This window comes from Typopeltis vanoorti, chromosome 10 (genome assembly GCF_054136105.1).
Source record: "Typopeltis vanoorti isolate ZY-2024b chromosome 10, IOZ_Tvanoo_1.0, whole genome shotgun sequence".
Classification (NCBI taxonomy): domain Eukaryota; kingdom Metazoa; phylum Arthropoda; class Arachnida; order Uropygi; family Thelyphonidae; genus Typopeltis; species Typopeltis vanoorti.
This window is the reverse complement of record NC_143558.1, coordinates 44,733,333-44,760,387: the sequence shown is the minus strand read 5'-3', so window position 1 is coordinate 44,760,387 and position 27,055 is coordinate 44,733,333. Positions and strand designations below refer to the sequence as shown.

Genomic DNA, 27,055 nt, shown 5'->3' with positions numbered 1-27,055 from the left:
CTTTCCAGACCCCCCCCTTCGTGTGTGTGTGTGTGTGTGTTAAAGATACCACGAAATTTTATATTTAGCTTTAATTCTTTTCCCAAGTAAGCAAAACAAAGTTTTGCGCGTGAAATATATTCACGTCTGAGCTACGTGTATATAGAGGTTAATGACTTCATATCACTTGCCTTAGTATGTATCCCATAATGCAAAGCACATTCCTTTTGGGATTGTATAATGCAATGCATAATGGGAAGAGTCACTATCCAAGACCGGTTTCGACCTTATTTTGGTATGTTTAAGTCCAAAAACTCGGGCGATCCCTCAACAATGAGTAACCCTAGGATCATTAACTCAGTGGAAGTTCCACAAGAAGAACCTTCAGCGGTGGCTATGCCCAATGGCAGGCTCACCCCACCAGCGTGCTGAGCCGCTCATATCTCAGAGAAAGCGACCACTTCAGCGCAAAAGCACGCCAGTGGGAGCTCGACCCGGAAGAGATATCAAATTTGAAGTAATGCAGAAGTCATATATATCTCATATACAAGTAGACAAAAGGAGTCTGACCTTATTAATAAAAATCTCTGGATGAGATTTTCACAGATCTCTGAATGAGAGAAAGATGTAGAAAGTTTTTTACCTTGGGTAAACCCAAGGTAAAAGGTGTTTCTCTTTATACCTTAAAGAGAAAAACCAAGTATAAAATTTCTTGGTGTCTTCAATGTATAATAAACACAAGGTAAAAAACTTATATATATATATATATATATATATATATATATATATAGAAAAAAAATATATAAAAAAAAATTTTTTTCTATATATTTTCTATATAGAAAATATATAGAAAAATATATAAAAAAATATAAAAATAAATATATATAGAAAATATATATATTTTCTATATATTTTCAAATTTTTAAAATTATTTTCAAAAAGCAAAACCGTATAATTTATTCATTTTGCCATCGAAAATAAAAAGCATTACTTTAATTTACTTTTGTTTCACTAAGTATTGCTTCATCGCATCCATCAGTGTCAACAAATGATAAGTACGAAAGCATATTCCATATATATATATATATTCTTATTATTATTCCTGATACCTCCAAGGAGTCCGAAGACTCATCGCAGGAGGACACCTACAACTGTCTCAACCACTACACTTAATCTCTACTACAAATCATCTCCATCAACGCCATCTACCGCCCACCTCCACCACCACCACAACTAGTATTTTTTATCTGTAACTTGCGTGTGTTCTTAAGGGCCGATTTGTCTGTATGCGGGATGAAAAATCCGAGTTTCCGGGAGAAAAAACCCTGCTAACCTCCGTATGAGATCGGCTAACTCACCTTCGATTGAAATCGTCCAGATAAAGATTCCTCCCGTTGCGACGAGAATCAAACTTAGGGCTATGTACGATATTTTATCACCAAGCACACGTCATCGGCGCGTGCTTGTGTTTCGATTTAAAAAAAAAAGTTTCAGATTTACTAATTATATGAAGAGCCAAAGGCTTCAATTATGGGATGTAATATCCCTTAACTTAAATAGTTTCAGATTTATTTTCCAGGGAAGGGGTTCCGCATTATCTAATCTCAACTCCTCCCGCCATGTTACTATCCTTCATGAAAACATTCCTACAATGTTTTTAGCGAAATAAAATAAATTAGAGCGCCTTTTATGCAAAATATTAATGATATTTAAGGATAAAATATCATTAACACAAAGAACTTAAAATAAGCAAGCCACGACGTTGATTAGAATATTAGTGCTTTATTATTATTATAAAGTGTCTTAGTTGCCTTCATAATAAGTTATAACCGATTATGAAATTAACACAAAATGACAATAAGAAAAGATTGTATTTTATAACGTGTTATTTCTCGCAGAAGCCCATCTGATAGCCTAAACAACTACTCCCCCCCCCCGCTCCCCAACTGATATGATAGAGGTCTATAAACTTTTCGGAGGTTGTTAGAGGATTTTTTTTTCTTCTTTATATGAAAGGTGTGGAGAGGAAAAGGGAAGTTAAGTTTGATGCAGTTAAGAAAGGCGTAGGAACTAGATTTTTCTCTCAGAGTCGTGAGTGGGATAGTTTGCCTGTCGAAGTGAGCGCATCTAATGTAAATGAGTTTAAGAAAGGTATGATAACTGGTGTGGGTGATAAACGGCCTCTCTCGATGAGTCCTTGACTCCCCGGAGGTCTAATAATAATAAAACCAAAATTTAAATTTTTCGGTAGCATATATTAAAATGCTGATTTAATTGTAATCAATAACAATTAAATGTAATAACTCGGGAACACCTTAAGAAATATTTAATAAACTTGTTTGACAGTGTTTAGTTTCTTAAATTGTACATATTTGGTCTGATGTATTAAAATAAGGAACTTTTATTGTTAAAAGACCAGAAGATAAATGATAAAATATACAAAAAGCCAACAAGTTTCACTAGCCACTGTCTAGCATTTTCAAGGCTGAACTGGTGTGAAAACAAATGCATTAAGTTACATGTAAAACATACACTTTAGTAACTGTTAGGCCGTTACATTTGATCATTCGTGTTTGATGGGTTGCATGTGTTCGAATGCTTCAGTCAGAATCCGGTACAGGACCACGTGTTGTGTAGTTTTTTGCATATTGTAGTTCTGTTGAACTGAGAGAGATGATGAGATTTTTCCACGTCTTTAAGAATAATACCTTGATTTCTATTTAACTTATTGCCTGTGCGTAGTACCACAGGGGCTTCTTTTAAAGTTCTGTGTCTGTTGTCATTCTCGATGTAAGGCATAGAACTGTTTTTCCAATCTATAACGTGATTTGATGTTGAGAAATGATGAGCTAAACCAGATGTGATGATTCAATTATGATTGACATCCCCCACATATTCCTTCTGTCTTATTTCAAATATAATTTAAATTATATTATAATTTACGGAGTGCCTGTGTAGCTCAGTGGATGTGGCGTTTGCACACCATCGCGCTAGGCCGCACGAAGGAAGTCTTGGTTTCGAGTCTAGTCGGCGACTAGAGGAAATTTTTCTAAGCCTTTTTTCGACCGGTTCCCGAGTTAGTCGATCTCTGGCACGGGCAAGCAGGTTTTTCCTCCCGGAAACTCGGGTTTTTCGTCCTGTAAACTCAAGAAAATCGACCGTAGAACCCACATTATTTCAGACATTAAATATATTGTGTTAGGGTTAGAAACCACGAGATGGCGGCACATTTGAGCCGTCTCTCTTCACTGCGTACCGCTTAATTAGTGATAGCCTTGGGCCATCTGTCTCTGATTGGGTACCAGTGGAGATTGAACTGCCCACTCAGTCTCCAAAAGTTAGATAGGGCTAAATGGCCTCGCCTACTCCCGTATATACGGGAATAAAAAGGCGTTAGCTGATTTTTTTTTTTTTTTTTTTTTTTATTATCATTTAAATCTTTCTTACATTGGTCAGACTTCTAGAAGTTTTGAAATAAGACAAAAGGAACATGTGGGGGATGTCAATCATAATAGAATCATCACATCTGGTTTAGCTCATCATTTCTCAACATCAAATCACGTTATAGATTGGAAAAACAGTTCTATGCCTTACATCGAGAATGACTACAGAATGACTATTACTTAATTTCAAACGTAAATTTAATTCCAAAGCGTGTTTTGTTCTACATTTTTTTTTAAATATAACGTGAAAGAAAATCCTATTGCACATAAATATCTCGAACAAAACGGCATTAAACATTTTATTTGATCTTTATGAAATTTCTTTAAAATCATTTTTATCCTTAATCCAAAAGTTGATTAAAGTGTTTCTGAGTTCATCTATTAAATTTCTGTCACAAGAAACTTATAAAAGTTGCTCTTTTTCTACAGAAGAAAGATATTCTGGTACATAATCTGAAGAAAATGGATTCGTGCTCTAGTTTTCTTTTTCATAATCTACTGGGAAATACAATTTAAAATTATGTATTAACTGAAAACAATGATTTTTTATGTTAAAAGACGTTTAATTTTCTTGACCAAAAAGCTCTGGAAAGACTTTTAATGGGATTATATTGATCAAATGCATATAATAAACAACTATGTTATACCAACTAGTTTCACCAACTAACGCTGTTGGCATCTACAATAAAAAACTGTTACAAACTATAATCAACCGATTCCAATTATATTAAACAAAGAACAGAGCGCGTACAATACATGCATAGAGCGTGCATGATATCACTTGTTGTTATTTAGGAACGTTCTATAGTTGACACTATAATTCAGTTCTGGCGACTTGAAAGATCTGATAAGGGTTTTCCAGATCACGGGCAAGATTAGTACTTGGTTCCTGTTAAGGTTTTGTATATACACCGGGAAACTGTTGTGGCCTCCTTAAAAATTCGGGAGCGGAAGTCCTCCTCCATGTAAGGAATTGTGCTTCTATCCCGCTCTATGGTATTGTTCGTTCTTGAGAAATGAAAAGCTAACCTCGATTTTTCTTCTCTGTTATTATTGATGTCACCTATGTGTTCCTTTTGCCTAATTTCAAGGCTCCTTGAAGTTTGGCTGATGTAATTCAAGCCGCACGAGCAGGGTATGTTATAAAGTCCAGCATATTTGGAGAAAGGATGACTATCTTTTGGAGATCTTAAGAGTTGTCTAATCGTTTCTGTAGGTTTAAAGGCCACTCTTATTTTATGTGGTCTGAGGAGTCTAGCAATCTTTTTGGAAACTGTCCCTAAGTATGGAATGACGATGGTAGAAATATAACCTGTATCATCTTGTTGTCTTTGTCGGGGTTCAGAAAAAAGAATCTTGTGGACGAATCTTCGAGGAAATCCATTCATGGTAAGGTTGGTGGATATCAGGGATAGTTCTTCCTGGAGGTCTTGTTGATCTGTTGTAAGGAGGGAGGCATGGTTCTTGAACAATGTGTACAATAGTAAGTTTCTGAGAAATGTGGTGGAAGGAAGTGAAATGTAAATAACGTCCTATGTTGGTAGGTTTGCGATAAACTGAGAGGTTGACACCATCGTTCGGAAGCTTCTTAATTAAAGTGTCCAGAAATGATAATTGGTTATCTCTTTCAAGTTCTAGAGTGAATTTGATTGTGTGGTGTAGAGAGTTAATTTTGTTAAGAAAGTCGAACAGGTCCTTTTTTGTGTGGTTCCAAACGATAAAAATATCGTCCACGTATCTCCACCATACTGTGGGTTTCACATTATGGGTAAATACCAAGAACAGTGAACGGAGCCTGCTCCACCCTTACTACGAGTTGCCTCTGTGTTGCACTATACCAGGTAGACTATGAGTTGCTCTGGTGTTGTATTATCCAGGTATTTGCTTACGCTTGGACTCGATGATCTTTATATAGTCCATATATATATATATATATATATATATGTACTATCCAAGTATTTGCTTACGCTTGGACTCGATGATCTTTATATAGTCCATATATATATATATATATATATATATATATATATGTACTATCCAGGTATTTGCTTACGCTTGGACTCGATGATCTTTATATAGTCCATATATATATATATATATATATATATATATATATTTTTTTTTTTTTTTGTTTTCTAAAAATTATAACTATCCAAGTTTGCTGGACGTGTATATACGTCCAGCAAAGAAATGGTACACTTACATCAATTTCATGGAATACAGCAGTATTCCTGTTACAGCAGTTCCTGTTAGCTTTATATTCTAAGGAAAGAACAATGTATTTCAAATGGAAGCGGGAGGCCTCACAAATTTTTCAGCGGACTCTAGTTTTTATGTTATGAATTTAATGTTTATAAATAAGTATTTTATTTCGCAACTATTATTATTATTATTACGGGCAACTCCAAGGAGTCCTTAGACTCATCGAGGGAGGCCCTAAATAACTACTCAACATCCACACAATATCTATCATACTTTGCCTTGAATTCACTGACAATCATGGCACCCACAACAGACTCTGGCAACTTATTCCACTCATTCAACATTCTCCAAGTAAAAAACCTAGTTCTAACACCCTCGCTAACCACACTCTTTCCCAGTTTCCATGGATGGCCACTAGTCCTCCCAACTATAACAATGTTTTTTTTTTTTCATTTATTGTTGAAATGTGGCCCCATAGAGAGTGAGGTCCCCAGCTTGCGCATCATGCGCCTAATGGAATGCGGCCCTGCCCTAAATCCACAGTATGGTGGAGATACGTGGACGATATTTTTATCGTTTGGAACCACACAAAAAAGGACCTGTTCGACTTTCTTAACAAAATCAACTCTCTACACCACACAATCAAATTCACTCTAGAACTTGAAAAAGATAACTAATTATCATTTCTGGACACTTTAATTAAGAAGCTTCCGAATGATGGTATCAATCTCTCAGTTTACCGCAAACCTACCAACACAGGACGTTATTTACATTTCACTTCCTGCCACCACATTTCTCAGAAACTTACTATTGTACACATTGTTCAAGAACCATGCCTCCCTCCTTACAACAGATCAACAAGACCTCCAGGAAGAACTATCCCTGATATCCACCAACCTTACCATGAATGGATTTCCTCGAAGACTCGTCCACAAGATTCTTTTTTCTGAACCCCGACAAAGACAACAAGATGATACAGGTTATATTTCTACCATCGTCATTCCATACTTAGGGACAGTTTCCAAAAAGATTGCTAGACTCCTCAGACCACATAAAATAAGAGTGGCCTTTAAACCTACAGAAACGATTAGACAACTCTTAAGATCTCCAAAAGATAGTCATCCTTTCTCCAAATATGTATGCTGGACTTTATAACATACCCTGCTCGTGCGGCTTGAATTACATCAGCCAAACTTCAAGGAGCCTTGAAATTGGGAAAAAAGAACACATAGGAAAAAGAAGAAAAATCGGGGTTAGCTTGTCATTTCTCAAGAACGAACCATACCATAGAGTGGGATAGAAGCACAATTCCTTACATGGAGGAGGACTTCCGCTCCCGCATTTTTAAGGAGACCACAACAGTTTCCCGATGTATATACAAAACCTTAACAGGAACCAAGGACTAATCTTGCCCGTGATCTGGAAGAGCCTTATCAGATCCTTCAAGTCGCCAGAACTGAATTATAGTGTCAACTATAGAACGTTCCTAAATAACAAGTGATATCATGCACGCTCTATGCATGTATTGTACGCGCTCTGTTCTTTGTTTAATATAATTGGAATCGGTTGATTATAGTTTGTAACAGTTTTTTACTTTTTAGTGCCTTACATCAGTTATGTACCCTGAAGATGCCAACAGCCTTAGTTGGTGAAACTAGTTGGTATAACATAGTTGTTTATTATATGCACTTGATCAATATAATCCCATTAAACGTCTTTCCAATGATTTTTTATATTTGATACTAATTCATGTCTTAAGGTTAAATTATTTTCTCCAAGAAAATTTCCTAAAGATAGTAGGAAACAACACCTTTTATCCAAGTCTTTGATGATCAACTCAAGTTTTTTTATTGTTGCATTTACTTTGTCATTTAACAGTGAAAAGAGTCACATCTGGTCCTTGTAAAGTTAAAATCGGATCATTAAGTATTCCAAAAATATCAGTTAATCTAGCTAACCATAATTCATCAAAGAAACATTATTTTAATTCACATTTTGAATCGCAAAGGAAAACTCGCACTTCGGATCGAAGTTCAAAAAAAGACGATTTAGAACTTTATCCCTTGACATCTAACTTCGCCATGCGGTAGCAGTTTTTCGTGATCGTAACTCAAGTTTTATTGTTGCATTTACTCTATCATTTAATAGTGAAAAGAGTCACATCTGGTCCTTGTAAAGTTAAAATCGGATCATTAAGTATTCCAAAAATATCAGTTAATCTAGCTAACCATAATTCATCAAAGAAACATTATTTTAATTCACATTTTGAATCGCAAAGGAAAACTCGCCCTTTGAATCGAAGTTCAAAAAAAGACGATTTAGAACTTTATCCTTTGACAACCATCTAACTTCGCCATGCGGTAGCAGTTTTTCGTGATCGATGCCCATCTCTTGGCAAATTTATCGGATTTAATAAAAATTAACAATCTTAAATGATCAAAAACAATTTGCAGTTCTTCGGGTATTGGCTTTTTTTTTACTTCGATTGACGCAGACCTTTACTAAATCCTCATCGCTGCACAATAAGTTACTGACGCAGAAATGCGTACTGACAACACTGCCGTGTTTTTCCAGGAACAGAAAATAACGCCAGATAAGACTCGCTCAAGATTTTAAGCTTTTTGAGAAATATATATAGCTATCCGATCGGTGGTTGAACAAACAAAATATTGAAAATCAACATATGATTGGGCAACTCCTGCTAGATTGAAGAAAAAAAAAATTAAAATATGTAATCATTTAACTTTAGAGGGGGGGGCGGGTATAGTTCGCCCACCGATTAGAGATCCCTCGACACTCCTGCACATCTCAGAAAAAGGAGAATCCATTCCGATAATAGGGTAATCAATCTGTCTTCTGGGATGTGTTTATTATTACAGGTCGGAAAATTTAGCTTTTCTTTTACGAACATTGTAGTTTTTAAAGTGTAACTTTAAAGTTTTTAGCTTTTAAAGTGTACAGTGCTTGTATAACAGTTAGAAAAATGTACGTAGAGTATTAACAAAATTAAAAATAGGTATAGCATAAAACAAAAATTTAACTAAGTTTATATTTAAGAAAGTTTTCTATAAAATAAAAATTATTATACTGAAAAACAGAATTTTTTTTCAAATGAACTTATATATTCTAAACTTACAGTTGAGAGAACTGAGACACTTTAATGTCCTAAACCGATTAATTATTTATGACTTGTTGTGACTCTTTTAACAAACCCATGCAAAAAAAGGTTGGGAAAAAAATACCATTATCAAATCCTTTTAATCTTCAGTCATCTGAATCGGTGTCTGAATCGCCATCACTTTCACTTAAACTGATAACCCAAGGTTCGCATAATTCTTCTCTCGATAATTCCGTCTCTGTCCCAATATATATTTTCCAATGAGGTGACTTGAAAGCAATATTTTCCCCAGTTTTGAACTGTAATACTTTCAATCGCCTGTTCTGAAAGCTTAAAAAGTTTCGACATGTGAATATCTCCAGTTACTTTGCGATGGCGAATGAAACTTTTCACTTCTGCCCAAACATACTCAACAGCATTAATATCGCAATGATATGGTGGTGGCCTCAAAACTAGAAATCCATGCTCTTTGAGCATCATGTCGAATTTAAATAATTAGTTCTGGGCGATTTTCTTTTGACCAAATTAAGCAATTCAATTTTTCGCATATCTGGGGAATGAGAAATGTTATTTGCAGAGAGCCAATCCATAAGAACTTGCTTCTTATTAGACCAATTTGGAACTTTGTTTAATCGAATAGTGATATGAAGCGTTATCAATTATAACAACGGAATTTTTAGGAAGGTTTAGAATCAGTTTTTCTTCTGCCCACTTTTCGAAGATCGTAGAATTCATTTGCCTATGGTAATCGGCTTTGTATAGTAAGTTTGAATTCGGTAAAAAAACCATTTCTCCACCCGCACACAAAATTATTATGCGCCGCGAGGCATTTCCGGTTTGTAGCACTCCACATTCTACTTTAGACTGCCAACAATTTCTATAAGTTAAATTACTATCAATCCAAGTTTCATCTAGATACATAATCGGTCTTATTGCTCTCAAATACTGCGTTCTTGATAAAACAATGTCACTTCGCTCCATGATAAGTTTCCTTTTATTCTGGGACTTTTTAAAACAAAATCCGATTTCATGAAGTATTTTCCTTAAAGTTTCTCTTTTCCAAGGAAAATTAATTTTTCTTTAAGCACAGGAATCAATTTCGAAACAGTTGGCACTCTTTTCTCGACCACGTAAAATTAAATTCGTGAATAGTTCTTATAACGTCTACATCAAAATCATTCAAAGCTACGGTTTCGATGGTTTTCTTTACTCTGGAGCTTTTTTTTTTTTTTTTAGGAGATTTAAATTTTGGTTTACCTTCACCTTCTGATTCCCTACGAATTCTTTTAACACTCGACCCCGATCCGCCCGCAATTGCACTTGCACGTTTTATGACTTGAGAAAGAGGAACAAGGAGACGATTCTTTTTCTCAGAATGTCAGCACATTATTCAATATTCTTTTGCAAAAGCTACTGAAACGTTTAACAACAGAACTTGTTGACTGTACTGGATCCATCATACAAATTAATAATAAAAAAATAATGCAAAAAAGCGACAACAAAAATCAAGCTAGTACCAGTACAGCGACAGACAAGTCTTTCGCTGTACTGGTACTAGTTAGTTCGAAATCACGACATACCGTGATTTCGCATGTTGGCGACCAATTCGTACATGATTTCTTTCTCCCCTTCAGCATGAATCGACTATTCTTGGCAAAATGCCAAGGAGAGATCTACAAACGGTGGGTGAACTATATCTTTAATATTTTATTTTTCATAATTTCATAAATTTAAAAAAATTCAACCGTCTGTTATTTACATATCACCAAATCCTTTTTCACCGGTTGAGAAACGCTGTTATAGTGCATTAGTATCGTGGATGTGCTACGGGTTTAGAAAATCCAGGAGCCCCTGCCCTAGAGATAAATATGAAACTTTTAAGCCACTTAGGACCTCCAATGAGTAGGGTGGAGCTGATGACGATCTCACATCGAACGATAAAATGAATCTACTGCCTAAATTATATTACCTCACGATCCCTCCTTAATTAAATCAACACCTTTAACTTCTATCTCACAAATTCACCTTACGAAAGTGAGTTACGCTTTGGAAACATGCACGTTAAATTCCAAATTACGTGAAAAAGTCATATGTGGTTAGCCATGCACCGCAACTAATGAGATAAACGGCTGATTTACCCAATGTGCTAGAAGCCACTTAGAGTAAAAGAATAATCAGATTAGAATATAGTTTCCAATTTTAAGGCGCTTGTTTAAATACAGAAATCCTCTTTTTCCCAATATTGTTTAATTACTTTTTAATTTTTCTTTTGGAAATACTTTTTTTCTTTATAATCTATAATCTCTCTCTATAATCATAATACCTCGTGAATTATGGAGATATCAGTCCTCCCACTCAAAAGAGAAACAGGACGATGTGAGCACAATACAGTTAGCCAGCAGTCGTACTACTTAGGCGGAATCTTAAAAACATTTTATATGAAAGTTTTGCCCAAAGTTTTTTTTAACAGTCATCTTCTAATTAAGCACTTTTAATATGTTACTAGTAAGCCGAGTAGTTAGCGTATCAGCTCTCAATCGACAGGCAACAGTTCAAATTTCACCGACGGCATGGATATTTGTGATGGTCTTTTTAGATGAGAGATGAATTTCGTCAGCTGGTGTGAGATCACCTGCCCGCTTATTGGAGGCTTGAAAAAGTTTCATGTTTGATTGCTCTAGAGCAGAATTTCCCGATTATGTAAAAAATACAAAATTAACAAAGAGCATAAAAATTCTTAGCTCAACCACGGTGCCATAGGTTTACATCCTTTTGTGATTTGAAAGACAAAAGGCAGTACAAACTGTACGATTACACTTAAAAAAAGTTTATAAAACAGTTTATAGTTGACAGTAAATGAGTTTGAATAGTAGAGTGTTGTGTGTTTAAGGCAGAGCAATCTCGATCCATGATTACATAGAATTCCTGAGTGAAAATAATGATTATATGACAGTAATAACTGTTTAAGCTATCAATTTGTAATTAACTCTTTCAGGAAGATCTCATTTTGATTATAAATGAAAAAGATTTCTCAAATGACACTATCAATCTCGTTGGCTGGGTAGTTAGCATCTCTGCTCTCCAACTGATGGAATATTGGTTCGAATCCTACTGCAGCATGGATGCTGCCGAGTGTCTCACTGCAAGACCATTGCCCTGATTACTAGTGGCTTTGAATGGCTTAAAAAAATGCATCTAGTCTCCAATGGCAGGATTTCAGGATTATGTAATGCTCAGCATGCCCAGGTACATAAAACTGTTAATTTTCACATGAAAATGAAAAACTATTTCTTAGCAAGCTCATATACGCTTTAATCTCAGAGTGAACTCTTCTGTTTTTGTATTGCGCTATAAAGATTAGTACTTTTGGAAGTTTAAAAAATAACAATAAAGACAATACTTTTTTCTTTTTTTTTTAATTCATTTCAGTGGTTAACATCTTTGGGGAAGGTGCTCTTGAAATAAGTCAATTCCTCAAATAATAGAGCTTGAGTAATGCAGTCTCTATGGTTGAAAGGATCTAGATTTGGATCATGTCAATGATATGAGGAAGTTTTAAACTGAAGGTGAGTTATCAACTGTCATTAAGAGGTAATGCATTTTATTATCTTCCTAAAACAAGTTTTTGCTCCATGCAAAACAGATAATCATAAGCTGTCGTTTAAAATTATGGCCGAAGCAACTTAGGCTATGAAGTGTATCATGCCTGTAAATTGCGTGTGTTCTTTTGACCGATTTGCCTGTTTCAAGGGATGAAAAACCCTACCAACTCCGTATGAGACTAGCTAACTCATCCTCTGACAAAAAATCGTGTCCTTGACGGGATCCAAACTCAAGTCATCGATGGGCAACCGAGAGATAATATACGTAGTTCCTGGCCTTCGTTACTTCATCATAATATTAAACAAACTTAGAGGGTACTTATATCAAATATGTAGTATTATGTGAAATATTAACATTATTCAGAGGAAGATTCAGCAGCTTTAGACAAACTCACCTTAAGAAAGGTATATACCATCAATACACTTAAACTCTTCATTGTTATTTTAGTGAACTGCACCATTATACTGAATTTTTATAGCTGAATGTATGCTGATAGGTAACAGAATTAAAAAAAAAAAAAAGTAAATTGCCAACTCCTTCAGAAAATTGGCAGCCGATGAATGGCAATTCCCTTTTCCCCATACCAACGATACAAGAAAGGCTTCCAAACTCAATAAATCTAGAAGTCCTTTATATCGTCTCTGGATTTATTGTTCATGCTGCTTCTTTAATAATCTTTGATTTAAAAAAAAAAAAAAAGCTTTTATGTTATGGAGCACTCTAGATTAGAACATGTACCCATCTTTTGTCTTGAATGTGTCTTTTCGGGAATGATTGCTCCAAAAAATTTATCTCCAAACTGTATAATTAATGGCAAAGTTCAACAAGGTCTCATTTTCCTACCTATGCTTTTCCTTCTATATATCAAAGTCCAAAATACCAGATAACTGCAGATAGAATCTACAGTTTTTCTAATTACAACACACTCATTTTTTTTCAATTGACAATTGCACAATACAAATCTAAAGTCTGCGTTACACTACAAAACAGAATTTCTACATCCCTGTATTCTGGTCTCTAAACTGTTCTTCCCATAGGTTCTGGATAACAGTGCTAATTTCAATTTCAGCAAATACTCAATCCTGCCTTATTGTACAAAACAAAAAAAAGACACTTTTTTTTCAGTCTTACTTTTGACAATACCCAAATCTCCAGACAAATGATCTCTTTTGCGATAACTTCAGTCTTTCTCAGCTTAACCATATTAAAAATACTGCCACTTTAGCATCATAGAGATCTTGTTTTCTCATAAGCAAAAGCTCAAGACATTACTTCTGAACATCTAACTCTAAAACAAATCCCAAATCTATTCAATCACTGAATGCCATTTTTATGCTTAGAGAAGTGCCTTGAACTTACTGAGGAAAAAAAAAAAAAATACCACAGAGAAGAGGATAATTATTTAGTTAACAATCCATCTCTTGTCAATTTTTTTACTCCCATCTCTCTCTCTCTCTCACACACACACACACACACACACACACACACACACACACACACAGTCTCTGTTGAGTGCATTATCCACAAATTTTCTGGGTCACCATTCATCAGAATTAACATTAGCAATTCCCCTACCCCCCCCCCCCCAGCACCATCCTCTAAATTTGGTAAAACGCATGCAATAGGTATTCAATAATCTTTTACAGTTCAACTCCTAACTCAGAGAACAGATTTTTCTTTCTCTTTATTCATTCTTTCCACTGTTGTTTTTTGGAACAGTCTCTCCTTTTATGTATTTTCTAAGAGTATAATCCATAGGTATTGAAATTTAATAATAATAACAAAAAGTGTACTGTTTTCATTTTTCTTTAAATGGAACCATAAAAAATTTAGCAATGCAGAGAGCCCATAACCATTGATGCCTTGGAATCAATATCCTCCTGCATAAAAATATGGCATAATAAAAAATACACAGAACAGCCATTTGTTCCAAATCATAATTCAAAATGAATTGCAATATAGCTTAAATACTTTTAATAGCAGGGAACACCTAAAATAAATAAATAACCATACTAAAGGACATCTAAAAATAATAATAATAAAAAAACCTTAAATACCAAGTACAAAATTACCATAAACAGTACCAGGAGTACAGAGGACACAATGGCAATGTAAACATGCCTATTATTAACATAGGGAAAAACATGCAGCTAAATGAGAAGAAACCCCAAAATTATACATTCATGGATCAATATGGAAAGACCAGACTAGTAGGCAATGTCCCCAACAATGTTCATGCAGTAAGATATAGAAATACTTCTATGTTCAAAAGAACTTAACAAGTGATAAAGTATTATGCTGCAAGCAATGTCTTTATTATTAGGTACTTCTAATTTGAACTGAAACCTGCAACTCGAAATATACAATTAAGTAGTATTCAGAAAATTTTAAAAAATTCAGAAAATTACCATGGGTTAAAAATTTGTAGCAAACAAGTCTTCCTTGAGAGACAGAGTGTGTGTGTGTCTGTGGAATTCTGACATATGTAAGCAAATATATCACCTTTTCCCAAATGAAAGGAATTCACTTTTAAATGATGAACAGAAATTTCTTTTATTATTATTATGTGACACTTCCAGGGAGTCCAAAGACTCATCGAGAGAGAGGGAACCTACTCTACAACTCTCCGTCTCCACTCAATCCACCAACTACAGTGAACCTCATCATTTACACCAACACCATCTACTTTCTACCACCACCACCACTAGTATTTTCACAGACAATCACAAACATCTATTCCCACAGTGGGATTCGAACCCACAGCCTTTTGGTTGGAGAGTGAATACACTAACCACTCGGCCAATCAAGCCAGCAGGTTATTTGATTAACCATATTTGACATGCTGTTAATGGATTGGCTTGCTAATCTATTATCAAATATGTTAGACAAGAATAATATAGTTTAACTTATATGCTTGATAACATGTCTGTCTTGGTTGCATCTAAAGCTATGAAACAGTATTAAATCTGATTAACATAGACTGCATGGATAAGCTAAAGTAATGAGCAGTGAATGAACTACATATTGGTGCAAAACCTGACTGAATTGTAAAGGATTACCTTTAAAAACATTAAATAATAAAAGTGGCCAAAGCAATAAATATGAAATATTGCAGGCAACTATGTCACTGCTTATGGATGGAATAATATATTTGCCTTTGATTTTTAATTTGTGTGTTGAGGCTTAAGTGCTGTGAAGAATTCATGTTAGAGGTTTAATGGAATATTAACAGCACTGAGAAAGGATTAAAACTAATTTTAATACTTCCAATATTTCGTTTCCATCACAGAGACATCTTCACATCTTCGGGGATTACAAAAACTTTTTGTAACAACACATACACAAATACAATACAAAGTGAAACAAAAGTCCTATCTAGGTGGTGCACCCTCTATGGGCATTTGCAGGTGGCCTGGGATGTAAAGGTTAAACTTCCCAAAATTTGGGAAACTTTAATTATCAGAGATCCCTCTTTACATCCCAGGCCACCTGCAAATACCCATAGAGGGCACACCACCTAGATAGGACTTTAGTTTCACTTTGTATTGTATTTGTGTGTATGTTGTTACAAAAAGTTTTGTAATCCCCAAAGATGTCTCTGTGATGGAGACGAAATATTGGAAGTATTAAAATTAGTTTTAATCCTTTCTCAGTGCTGTTAATATTCCGTTAAACCTCTAACATGAATGGATTTTTAATTATTTATTATTATTCATATCATACTATGGGATTTACATTTGTAGACAAACTAGACTAGTACCAGGAGTACAGAGATCATTTTAAGAAATATAACAGATCTAGAAAGATAATGTTTTCTTTATCTTAAGAAAACAAAGTCTTACTAGATTAAGGTTTTTTTTTTTTTGTCTCTCTCCTTAAATAGTAGGCAAGCAAATAAAAGTTATACAGCAGCCATATATGTGGTTTGCTGATTCCAATTTTCAGTATATCCAAGTAGCATGCTGGATTACTCATTAATCACAGCTAAGTCTCTTAACATTCTTTCATCCCACCCTCTTCAACTGACCAAATTATTTCAGGTCAATAATAATCATATAGTCATCTAGAAATAGTATCCTAGCACTCACACTGCCAGGAGGCTTGACCTTAACCGATATTGCATTTTAAGCAAGTATATATCTGAGTGGATAGTTGAATGGTTGAAAGGTGGGGGGGGGGGGGGTCAGAAACTAGATGATGATGATTTGTGGTTTTAATGGTGCAAGGACAGCAAAGGTCATACTGCACCATATCAAAGATTATAGCAGTACACAAGGTAAGACAATCACAAACATCCATGCCTGCAGCAGAATTCGAACCATGACCTGTTTGTTAGATCACAGGTATGCCAACCACTCAGCCAACAGGCCAGCTCAGAAACTAGTGTAAGATATCTAGAGATCAGCTCTTCGAGATAAAGCAATGCTTGCAAATTAATACAAACATCTGGATGAAATGCATGTTTGGAGAATCTGATTTCAATAATTTTATTATTCAAACTTTTAACTGATTTATTTAAAATACTTATTTTATTGATACTAATGTTTATTATATCTATAAAATAAATTTAAAATTCACCACTATAAACAGACAAGAAAAAAATTAACAGTATATGTATACAGAACGATCATGTGCATTTTTATTTATGATACATTTAGAAAGTAACTATATCCTCTAATTAAAAAAAAAAAAAAAAGATTTCCTGAATACAGTTTTGTACACTGCCATTAATTGCAAACATGCAACTTATTGGTAAACGAAAATATTTTAATAACTTTTAAATTAATATTACATAAAATAAAAAAAAGCTACCATTTCAAAATTTTAAAGACCACTCAAATTCAGAATTGCTCTTCATTTGGCTTCAAATGAGAGTTTCTGTGCGATCTAGTAGTAAACATACTTATAAGATTTAATTATTATATTAAGGAAGACGGCAAGTTGTAGTGGTGTAGTGTGCCTTCCCACGATGAGTCTTTGCACTTCTCGGAGATGTTGCGTAATAATAATAAGATATGAATATTTTGATCTTAACTGCTCAATTTAATGTACTAAGCTCTAAGGTATTCTAAGCATTTTCTTTCCTTTTGGTTTATAATTTAATATTTGTTTTGTATGCATAATAATTTGTCCGTTAAATGTTCTATCCAGTTCTGTTTATTTTTTTATTCTTATTAATGATTTTAACATATCCTCCTTTCAGAATATGTATACTTTGGAGTTTTTTTCATACACAGGACTTTTTTTTTTAAAAAAAAAACTTATATTGTGTTAATACTTTTCCATACAATATTTTACTTCCCTGCTTAATGCAGGAAATACTAAAGTATTCTATAAACATGCTTATCTAAATTAAGATGGCTAGTACTGTTTTTACCTTCGTGTATTTGGCAACCAAGATAATTAAAAAGATATGGTCTTAGTTGAATGAGAAAGGTTCAGCTAAGACCAAAAATATAAATACTTCAATATATTGAATGTAACCACATTGGTCGTTAAAATAAGCAGACAACAAAATGAATAAATTAAGCAAAACAATCCGTAAGTTTTGTTAGAGCAGGAACTAATAATAAACTGCTAAGCACCAAACATCATCCAAGAACTGTAACAATCACAGTTACGTCCCGACAATCAACAGTTTTCCGAAGAAAACGAAAAGTATTACGATATTTCATTGCACCAGCGTTGAGATATGAAGATTTCCAAACTCTGTAAAGCAAACTTAAAAACTTTTTAATCGATCTGACTGACTGAATTTGAGTGACTTCATAAAATTAGTTAAAATTCCGCTATATCAAAAAACTATTATACAGGAGAGCAAGAAAATGTCCCATCCTATATTTACTGAAAATGTTCTCTCTTTGAATTGTTCAATCCTATTGTTTTCAGTATATTAATTTTCTAAAGTTTTTTTTTTTTTTTTTTTTTTCACACAGAAAATATGACGACATGCATGAAATTTATGACACTAGTTACAGAAGTCCAGTAACTAACCTTCGGATCTTTTTCATAGTAATACTGCTGAGTCCTGATCCACCGGCTGACTAAATAATCCTTCACAGTGTGTGCAAGGGCAAAGTAATAATCTCTAGCAGTAGCAACATTACGGTCTTTAACTAGAGTATAATGTAAATGCCGATTGTAAGCTTTCTTTAGATTTGTTACATCTTCAACACCAGTTATTGCTCTTACACTAATCTGTTTCCGCTTGTCCATATCACTCTTGGGCGGCGCTGCCATTATTAATCCCTAAGATATGAAACCTGAATATTCGAATTCGGAGAAATTAAAGAAACGGCCCGCAAACAACCCAGCTAACGATGCAAATACCACTCGCACACACACTACCTCGATCTACTTTACACAACTCGATGATCCAGCGGACAATCAAGGTCGCGCCTGCGCACAAAATCCTAGAGCTCAGTCAATAAACGTTGCCAACCCTAAGAGAATTCCGCCTTGAATTTACATAAAAAAAGAGTGAAAAAATAACGAACATTTTGGGAAAAGCTGAATTAATTAGAAACACATAAATTTTATCGTGTATAAGTCTTATTAATATAAGACTTATATTAAAAAAAAAAGAAAAATTACACTATCCACAGTGCCTTAGTTGTCTCTGGAGCATATCCAGCCATCTTAATTCTACAGAAAGTTGTCGTTGATTAATTAGATATTTAGTGGTGTAAATACCGCTTTAACCAAGGAATAATTAATGTGAAAGAATAAATAATCAAGTTGAGATGCTGTTGACGGTGTTTAGATCCACACACAATTAATTCCGTCGATGAACTGTTTTTAAACATCATTTTCAAACTTGTTGCGACATTGTTCCCTGCTATCTACAAGTTTTTTTTTTCTTTTTTCCCCCCTGATTTATTGTTTATTCCTTTAATGCTTCTATCGCAAAATGAAATCATTCCTACCAAGTAATCTGCAGAAGACTGATTTTACGTCAACTGTAATGCTGGAGAAAATCGTTCTTTAACGTGCCAAAAGAAAGATGACTGGAGCAGATCCATCTACAGAAAGTTGCTGTTGTGAGTCCAGTTGAGGTAATGAAGATTCTCCCATTCCAACAATCGAGTTGTTCAATCAGATCATGTGTGTGTGTGTGTGTGTGTGTGTGTGTGTGCGCGTGTGTGTGTGGCGGACATTTTCCTGCAGCACAAAAGTGGTAATGAAAGCGTATGAATGCGGAGTGAGTGATGAACGGAAAGGTCGAAATGCAGGCGTGAATAAGACTAAAAAAATAAATGAATAAAAAAATAAAAAAATTCGAATAATCAGAGCATGTCAGAAAACAGAACAAAACGGTGGTAGAGGAAGTGTACAATAAGGTACAAGTGATGAAAGAAGTAGCGTACATATATAGAGTCCCACACCGGACAAGGAGTGAGCTAGAACAGTCTGAAGAAACGTCTGATGAGTGTTGTAAAGAAGAGAAAAGGTTGGCAGGAAAAAAAAAAAAGATATGAAACAAAGCTAATGGTATTCAAAAACCGCCAGACCCAACCCATAGAAATTAAATATCTCACTATCCAACATCCAACCTCCTAAACAGTACACAAAACGCAGATCCTAAAAGCACAACCATCACACTGGCGAAAACAACACGCCATCTGATTTCAGTTCGATGCTGATCAAAGTTGGAATAGCCATACAAACTACCTACACAACAAACTCTGGATAATAGCGAGAAAACTATATCAATTAAAAGACATTACTCCGACACGCATAAAAAATACTAATCTAAAAAGTATTATGCGAAATTTATGGCACGCAATCACATCATACGCATTCTGCAAACTTAATATTAATCTATTATAAATATATTACTCGTATATAATAAATATATTTTATTATATACGAGTTAATGAATTAATTAATATTCTAATAAAAATTATTATTATTATCAATCAAAAAATTATTATGAATCACACCCAATAAAGGTTTTAAATACTATAGACGTAGTATGGTTGGAATCTATAACCGAGAAATCCTTCTGTAGAGGCATGGAAACTGTCAAGCCACGTTAGGCCTCCACCAGACAATATCATTGTCGCATACATTCGCATGTTCTCAAGTATATCTCTCTAACCATGGAATAATCTCACCATATAGGCGATTAATGTCATTCAATATACTTGATGAGAATGTGATGAAATCATGCTTCTCGAGAACGATGATTAAAGTGAGTAATCCTGTTGGAATGGGGAAAAAAAAAAAAGTCGATAGTTTTGATGAGTACAAATGATTTGAAAGGAGACGGGCATAGATAAGAGAGGGTATGTATACAACAGCATTATCAGAAAAAAAATAAGATTTGAGAAATGATACATTTCTTACAGTAAAAGATTAAGTATACACACAGATGTGTTTGTCTAAGAAAAGGAGAAAATATCAAGCTAGTATATAAGAAATATATTTTTAATGAAAACATGAATGTCACAAATGGCTGCATACAAAAGAAAGACAATTAGAAATGTCCTTGATTCATACCTCTTAAAAATAAACACAAAAGATTTTGCGATATCTGGTGCAATTTCAGACCATGCTTACGTTAATGCGTCCTTCAAGGATTCCCGATTAGTTCCTGGGGAAGTCATTGGAGATACCTTATAAAGCAGCCACACCTTGACAATCTTGGCTGTGTGCTTAGGATCAGTATCCTGCTGAACGACTCATTGGCTTCCAAATTCTCAGATGTCTGTAAATCGGCCTGCAATACCGTCACATTCAAAAATATATTTGCTTTCGTCGGTAAATATTTTCCAAAAATCAAAGTCTTTGTTGATATACTCTTTGGTAAAGTTAAGTTTTTTTGTCTGATTAATTCAGGTTATTAGAGGCTTTCTTATGGGAACTCTACTACCATTAAATCCTTTAGATCGAAGAATTCTTTGCACACTCTCGGCATGTCTTACCAGTCTTCGTTGCAATATATTCCGTTAATTTTGGAGCAGATATTTTCAGATTTGACTTGGCTCCTTTTAGAACACTCGAGCATCTCGATCATTTAATACTCTTGGGCGACCACTTCCGGCCGATTCGGAATTCCAAATAACAGTTTGGACACTTGAACGTTTTTTTTCACAATTGAACTTTTTTTTTTCCCCATTTCGCAATTGTATTATCACATTTCTCATGTCCAGAGAAATTTCTTTTCGTGGATTCATTAACTGGAACTTGACTACGACATAAAAGATTAACTTTTCAGCAGTGTGATGCAATATCGTTTTCTAATTGCTTAAATAAGAACGAGTTCGTATGATGAAACAGAAATACATGTGCTGTATGCAGATTTTTGGGACGTGATTTTCGAAGTTATTTGCATATTCTTGTGAATTTATTTTCTTTCACTCATTTATTATTTCACATATTTGTTGTTGTATTCGTAAATATATAGGAGGAAATACAGAAGCAAAGATACGAATATATTAGTCAGAATGTGAACTGAGAAAAGCCATGATAGCAAATAAGTCAATGCATGGGTGATGAGGGTATACAGGATATATGCAGTGTCTGATGGATAAAAGTGCATGGCATTAGAATCCGGTGCCTAAAGAAAGTGCCGGTAAGTGAGAAAGCATACGGATATCCAGAATCGAGGACACTAGAATATTAATCTCTTATTACAGCTATTAAGATCACGCGAATTGTCCTAAAGAATATATACAGTGTAGCGAATGTATACAAGTCTGCTTCTGATATAAGTGTAAGAATGGGAAAGATCAAAAAAAAAAAAGTTGAATGAAGTATCTCAAATTATTGATCAGAATAGGATGGTCATTAATGAAGACAACGATACTTGTAACTCTAAGATATTATTGCAGCGCATGTATACTAAGCAGCACAAAAGTTGATGGGGAAAAGTTTTTGCCAATGATTAGTTTGCTAGCCAGAGGAGGATATAGTCACGCTGATAAAGTTTGAGATATATTGTATACAACATTGCTTATTATTTCTAATAAGCAATGCTGTATTTCCAACAGGGAGAAAGAGAGGAATCAGCAGGAGTTTGCTGGTGATCGCAAAAGAACTCGACCAACGAGACTGGAAATTAAGTATTGCGTTTGAAGCTCTCCAATGTGAGAGGCCAAGAGGATATACATACTGTTATAGACCTAGGGATGCAAAGGAATATGCATACAAAATGTATCGGAAAATTAGCTTAAAAAGCACAGGATTCAGATATCTGTATCCTCAAATTTAAAAGCACAGAAGAGTTTAAATATGAGAATGCAAACTGAAAGTTTTGAGGACAATGTTGGCCAGAACAAGAAAAGACAGAAAATAAATATGAATATAAGGAAGTTTTTGAAACTAGAAAGCATTGACGAAATGCTTATAAACTCCTATTTGAAATAGTTTGGATATATAATGAGAATGGATTATGGTTGACAACTTCACTAAAGGTGGTTTTAATGCATGGCAAACAGAATCGAAGTTCATTATTCAGAGAGAATTCACTAAGTGCCATGATAGTTATAAGAATTTGTTAGTTGGTTGCAGTTTGTTGAATTTATCTGATAGAAGATTGAATTGAAGTTTATAAATTAGGTCCAGCCACTTAACTTACAACTATAAATTAGGTGTAGAACATAAAAGAGAACATAATAAATATAGTGAAGAAAACTGTTTCTGAGCATAACAATTTCTATATCTCAGTTTAAGCAGTGAGTTAATGGGCTTTAAGAAAGAATTCGATAATTGCTATATATCGAGAATACGCTGATTAAAATTTAATTTTAATGATTATCTCATTTAGCACTGTTGAATATGTTAACATTGTTACATGTCTGTGTATAAATGTGTATACAAAATAAAATAAAAACATGGGAAAAAAAGGATGTAAGAAAAACAAATTGAGAGTAAAAAGTTATGCAAAAAGAATAAGCCAACTTACACGTAGAGTTGAGAATTTCGCGTTACGTATCAGCTTTACCAGAGTGGCGATTATTTGCCGCTCCCCCTTTTTTTTTCTCCTTCAGTAGTGTAAGTCAGGGCCGATTTTATCATTAGGCGAACCTAGGCAATCGCCTAGGGGTACTAAGACTCCGGAGGCACCCCCGAAGTCTTAGAGACAATAAGAAGGCATATACAGTATGTATGTATATATATATATATATATATATATATATATATATATATATATATATATATATATATATATATATATATATATATAAGGAGTTGGACAAGGGGAATGCGTTTTATTATCATTGTTGTTTTGGGATCTCCTCAAAAATTGTCGTGCAAGAAACAAATGACCACTGTTTCTTTTTCATGTCAGCTGCCTTCTCATGTCACAAAAAATCCCTCCACTTCTTCCTTAGTAGAACTTTCTGTGGAACTGCAGGCACAATGTGCACTGCATTATGGGATACTAAGGCAATTGATGTGAAGTCATTAGCCTCTATATATAAGTAACCCAGTAGTGAAGTGACTTCACGCGCAAAATTTGCTTATACTTGGATAAAGGAAGAAACCAAGAATATAATTTCTTAAGATATTTAATTTATAGTATAACCAAAAAAACTTGCAACATCACGCCACTCTCTTTCACACAAATGTTCAGGTTCAGCTATGTGTATTTTCTACAAATATTTCCACAGACAATGGTTACTAAAATTAGCATCAATAATTCCTCAACTCTCTTCTAAATCTCTTATTCGGAGGTAGAGGTGTGATGGTATGGTCCTGTTTTACCTAGTTTGACCTTGGACCTCTGCTGATGGTGCCACGAACAGTGAACTCCGAGAGGTATCTGAACATTTTGGCCAATGCGATGTTTCCTACTTTGTGGCGTTTATACGAAACTGACCATTGTTTCTTTCAGCAAGGCAATGCACCGTGTTATAAGGCCACCGGTATAACTGCACGGTTTGTAGACATTAGCGTCACCACACTTGGCTGGCCTCCACAGAATCCTGATTACAACCCTACTGGACATCTGTGTGATGAACTGGAGCATCGGGTGAGGTCAAGGGATCCGCCCCCCACAACATTCCAACCACATTACATGCCTACAGGAAGAATGGTCCAAATTTCCATTGATCGCTATCGTACGCTTGTGGAAAGTATGCCTCGTAGGACTGCTTGTAGTCCTACGGGGCATAATTGCAGTCAAAATTGAGTGCAGTCATCGCAGCGAAAGGAAGTCCTACATCTTATTAAGGTGGGTGCCATAGCTTTCTTCCTCACAAATATATATATATATATATATATATATATATATATATACAGTATATATTATATATAAGGAAAAGGCAAGAAAAGATAAATCGTCAAAACCTTCCGCATTAACCTTTACAATTACACGTGGTTTCCCACCTCACTACTGTCCATTTCTATCATCAATCAGCAAAAACATACATATTTTCCTAACATAAACTTCAAACTTCGTCTTCTTCAAGAACTATTAATTTCATTTTCTCACTTGCATAGTAAAAAGACTGTCTCAAAGGTGGCATTTTTGAATATGTTCATTCCGAGTAGTATTGACCCACGGTGGCCAAACTGCGGCTCGTGAGCCGCATGTGGCTCTTCTTAAGTTTTTATTGCGGCTCAACTAACAAATAAAAAATATTTATAATTTTTTTAAATTTTCTATTGTTTTGAATTTAATTTTTTTAATTAACTACATTGCTGTTCGGCAATGTAGTTATATTTATATTACCTTGTCATAAAATTTAAAAAGACACATTAAAAGATACAGAAGAATCAACTGACATTACAGAACAACCACATTATTCGTTTCGTTCTTGAGGACGGAGTGACGCGAGAAGAATTATTAGATTTAATAGCATTAAAAGATAGTACACGTGGTTGATATTAAGGAAGCTTTTGATGTTGCCCTTAATAAGGTTCCAAAAAGTAAATTTATGGCTCTTAACAATTTCTGGTAAGTAACTATGGCTCTTGCTGCCAAAACTCTGGCCACTCCTGATATAGACGATGGATCATGGATAGATGACAGACTGTGTAATGTTACCTAAGGCGGATCATGGATAGATGACAGACTGTGTAATGCTACCTAAGGCAATCGGTCTCTACCGAATCCTGGAACTCTGTGGGCGTATGGTATATTATCTATGGTATGTATGGTATACTAATAATAATGAGTTATTAATATACCATAACAGAGACTCTCCAAATTAGAATCTCCCATTTATTTATTTAATTTTGGCTAAAATCTCCCAGTTCCATTCTATTAAATTCATTTCCTGTCTGTATCATTCATGTAGTGGAACCAGTTGCAAACACTCTGGATTTCCTTCCTATAAAATGTTGGAGAATTTATTTATTTTATCTACTAGTATTTTATTTTTGACTCAACTGAACTGATCTAGAAGATAAATATGCCACCGAGCATTTGCAATCATCAATATGGCTTCGAAAGCCAAATTTACAATTTGGCATCTATCTTTCGAAGAATTGTAGGATAAGTTGGTTAGATGTATAAAGATTTTTACAAAGTAAATTATTCTACACAAGAATTTATATTCTTGCGTTAATCCTTTACCCAAACGCAGACGAGTACACAAAGTTATAATGTGAAGTTCACGACTTACATTTTTTTTAATGTGAATTCCGCCCACGAAAGGTTTTTATAACTCTATAGTACATTCGTATCGTGGGTGGGCTAAGAATTTTTTCTATTTTCTTATTAATTTTATATTTTTATTACTTTTCATTACCCTGCTCTAGGAGACCAAACATGGAACTTTGTCAAGCCGCTTCAAGCATCTGAGAGGGGAGATGAAATTCATCTCGATAAATATTTTTAACACAGAAACAAAAGAAAAATTAAATAACACTTTATTTACAAATAAAATCCGCCATGAATATTTTAAAAAGAGGATAAACTGGCTTATTTGGACATTTTACATTCCCATTCCCCCTTCTGGCGAATTTACTACTTCTCTGAATCTACTACTACCATAAATCAATCTTCACTGGCCGATATATACTATATACTTCTGCTCATCATTCTTCTCAAAAGATAGGCATTATATAGAATCCATTTAACTATCCCTAAGGACCTCCAGCTAGAAATTTATAACATTCAAAGTATTATACTAAAAAAATAGTTTATCCACAAGACAGATAAAACAGATCTGTGATTCCTATACAACAGCTCCAAGAAACAGTACAAAGAGTTCAGAGTTCCGATATGAGGAATTCACATCTCCTGCATTTAACCCGTTTCAATAATCTGAAATAAATATTACTTAATACCAACATTATTTTCAGTAAAACTCCATCTTGGCTACCTTACTATAAGGACAGACGGCCTCCTCTTATCCTTCCAGGCATTTACGTTTACCAAAATTACCTGTGATTGTAATCTTTATTTTGGACGAACTATTTATTCTGCTAACGCCTTTTTTTTTTTTTCCCCGCAGTATAAGAAGTAGGCAAGGCCTTTTTTTTAGCTCTATCTTATTTTAGAGATTGAGTGGACAGTTCAATCTCCACTGGTAGCCTTTTTTCGACTGGTTCCCGAGTAAGACAAATGTATTTGGACACCTAGTTCTGGTGAAAAACATGCGCTTTAATTATATTTCTAGTACCAAATGGGACACTTTTGGCCTGAATGAGAGCAACTACCCTTTTCGCGCTTTCAACCAATTTCTGATATGTCGCAACAGAAATATTCTTCCATTCCTCGGGAAAAGCTACCTCCCCCCCCCCCAATTGCTGA

The 27,055-nt window shown here is 34.6% G+C and overlaps 1 protein-coding gene across 1 annotated transcript in view; it reads right to left on the bottom strand.

Moving 5' to 3' along the window:
- The window catches only part of LOC150102377 (glycogen phosphorylase-like), a 479,880-nt gene extending 461,180 nt beyond the window's left edge, over window positions 1-18,700 (bottom strand). Inside the window, exon 1 of the mRNA XM_090399808.1 lies at window positions 18,340-18,700. Coding sequence (XP_090255934.1) covers window positions 18,340-18,585 — 246 coding nt within the window. The 5' untranslated portion in view covers window positions 18,586-18,700. The remainder of the gene's footprint in view (window positions 1-18,339) is intronic.
- Window positions 18,701-27,055: the final 8,355 nt, after the last annotated feature.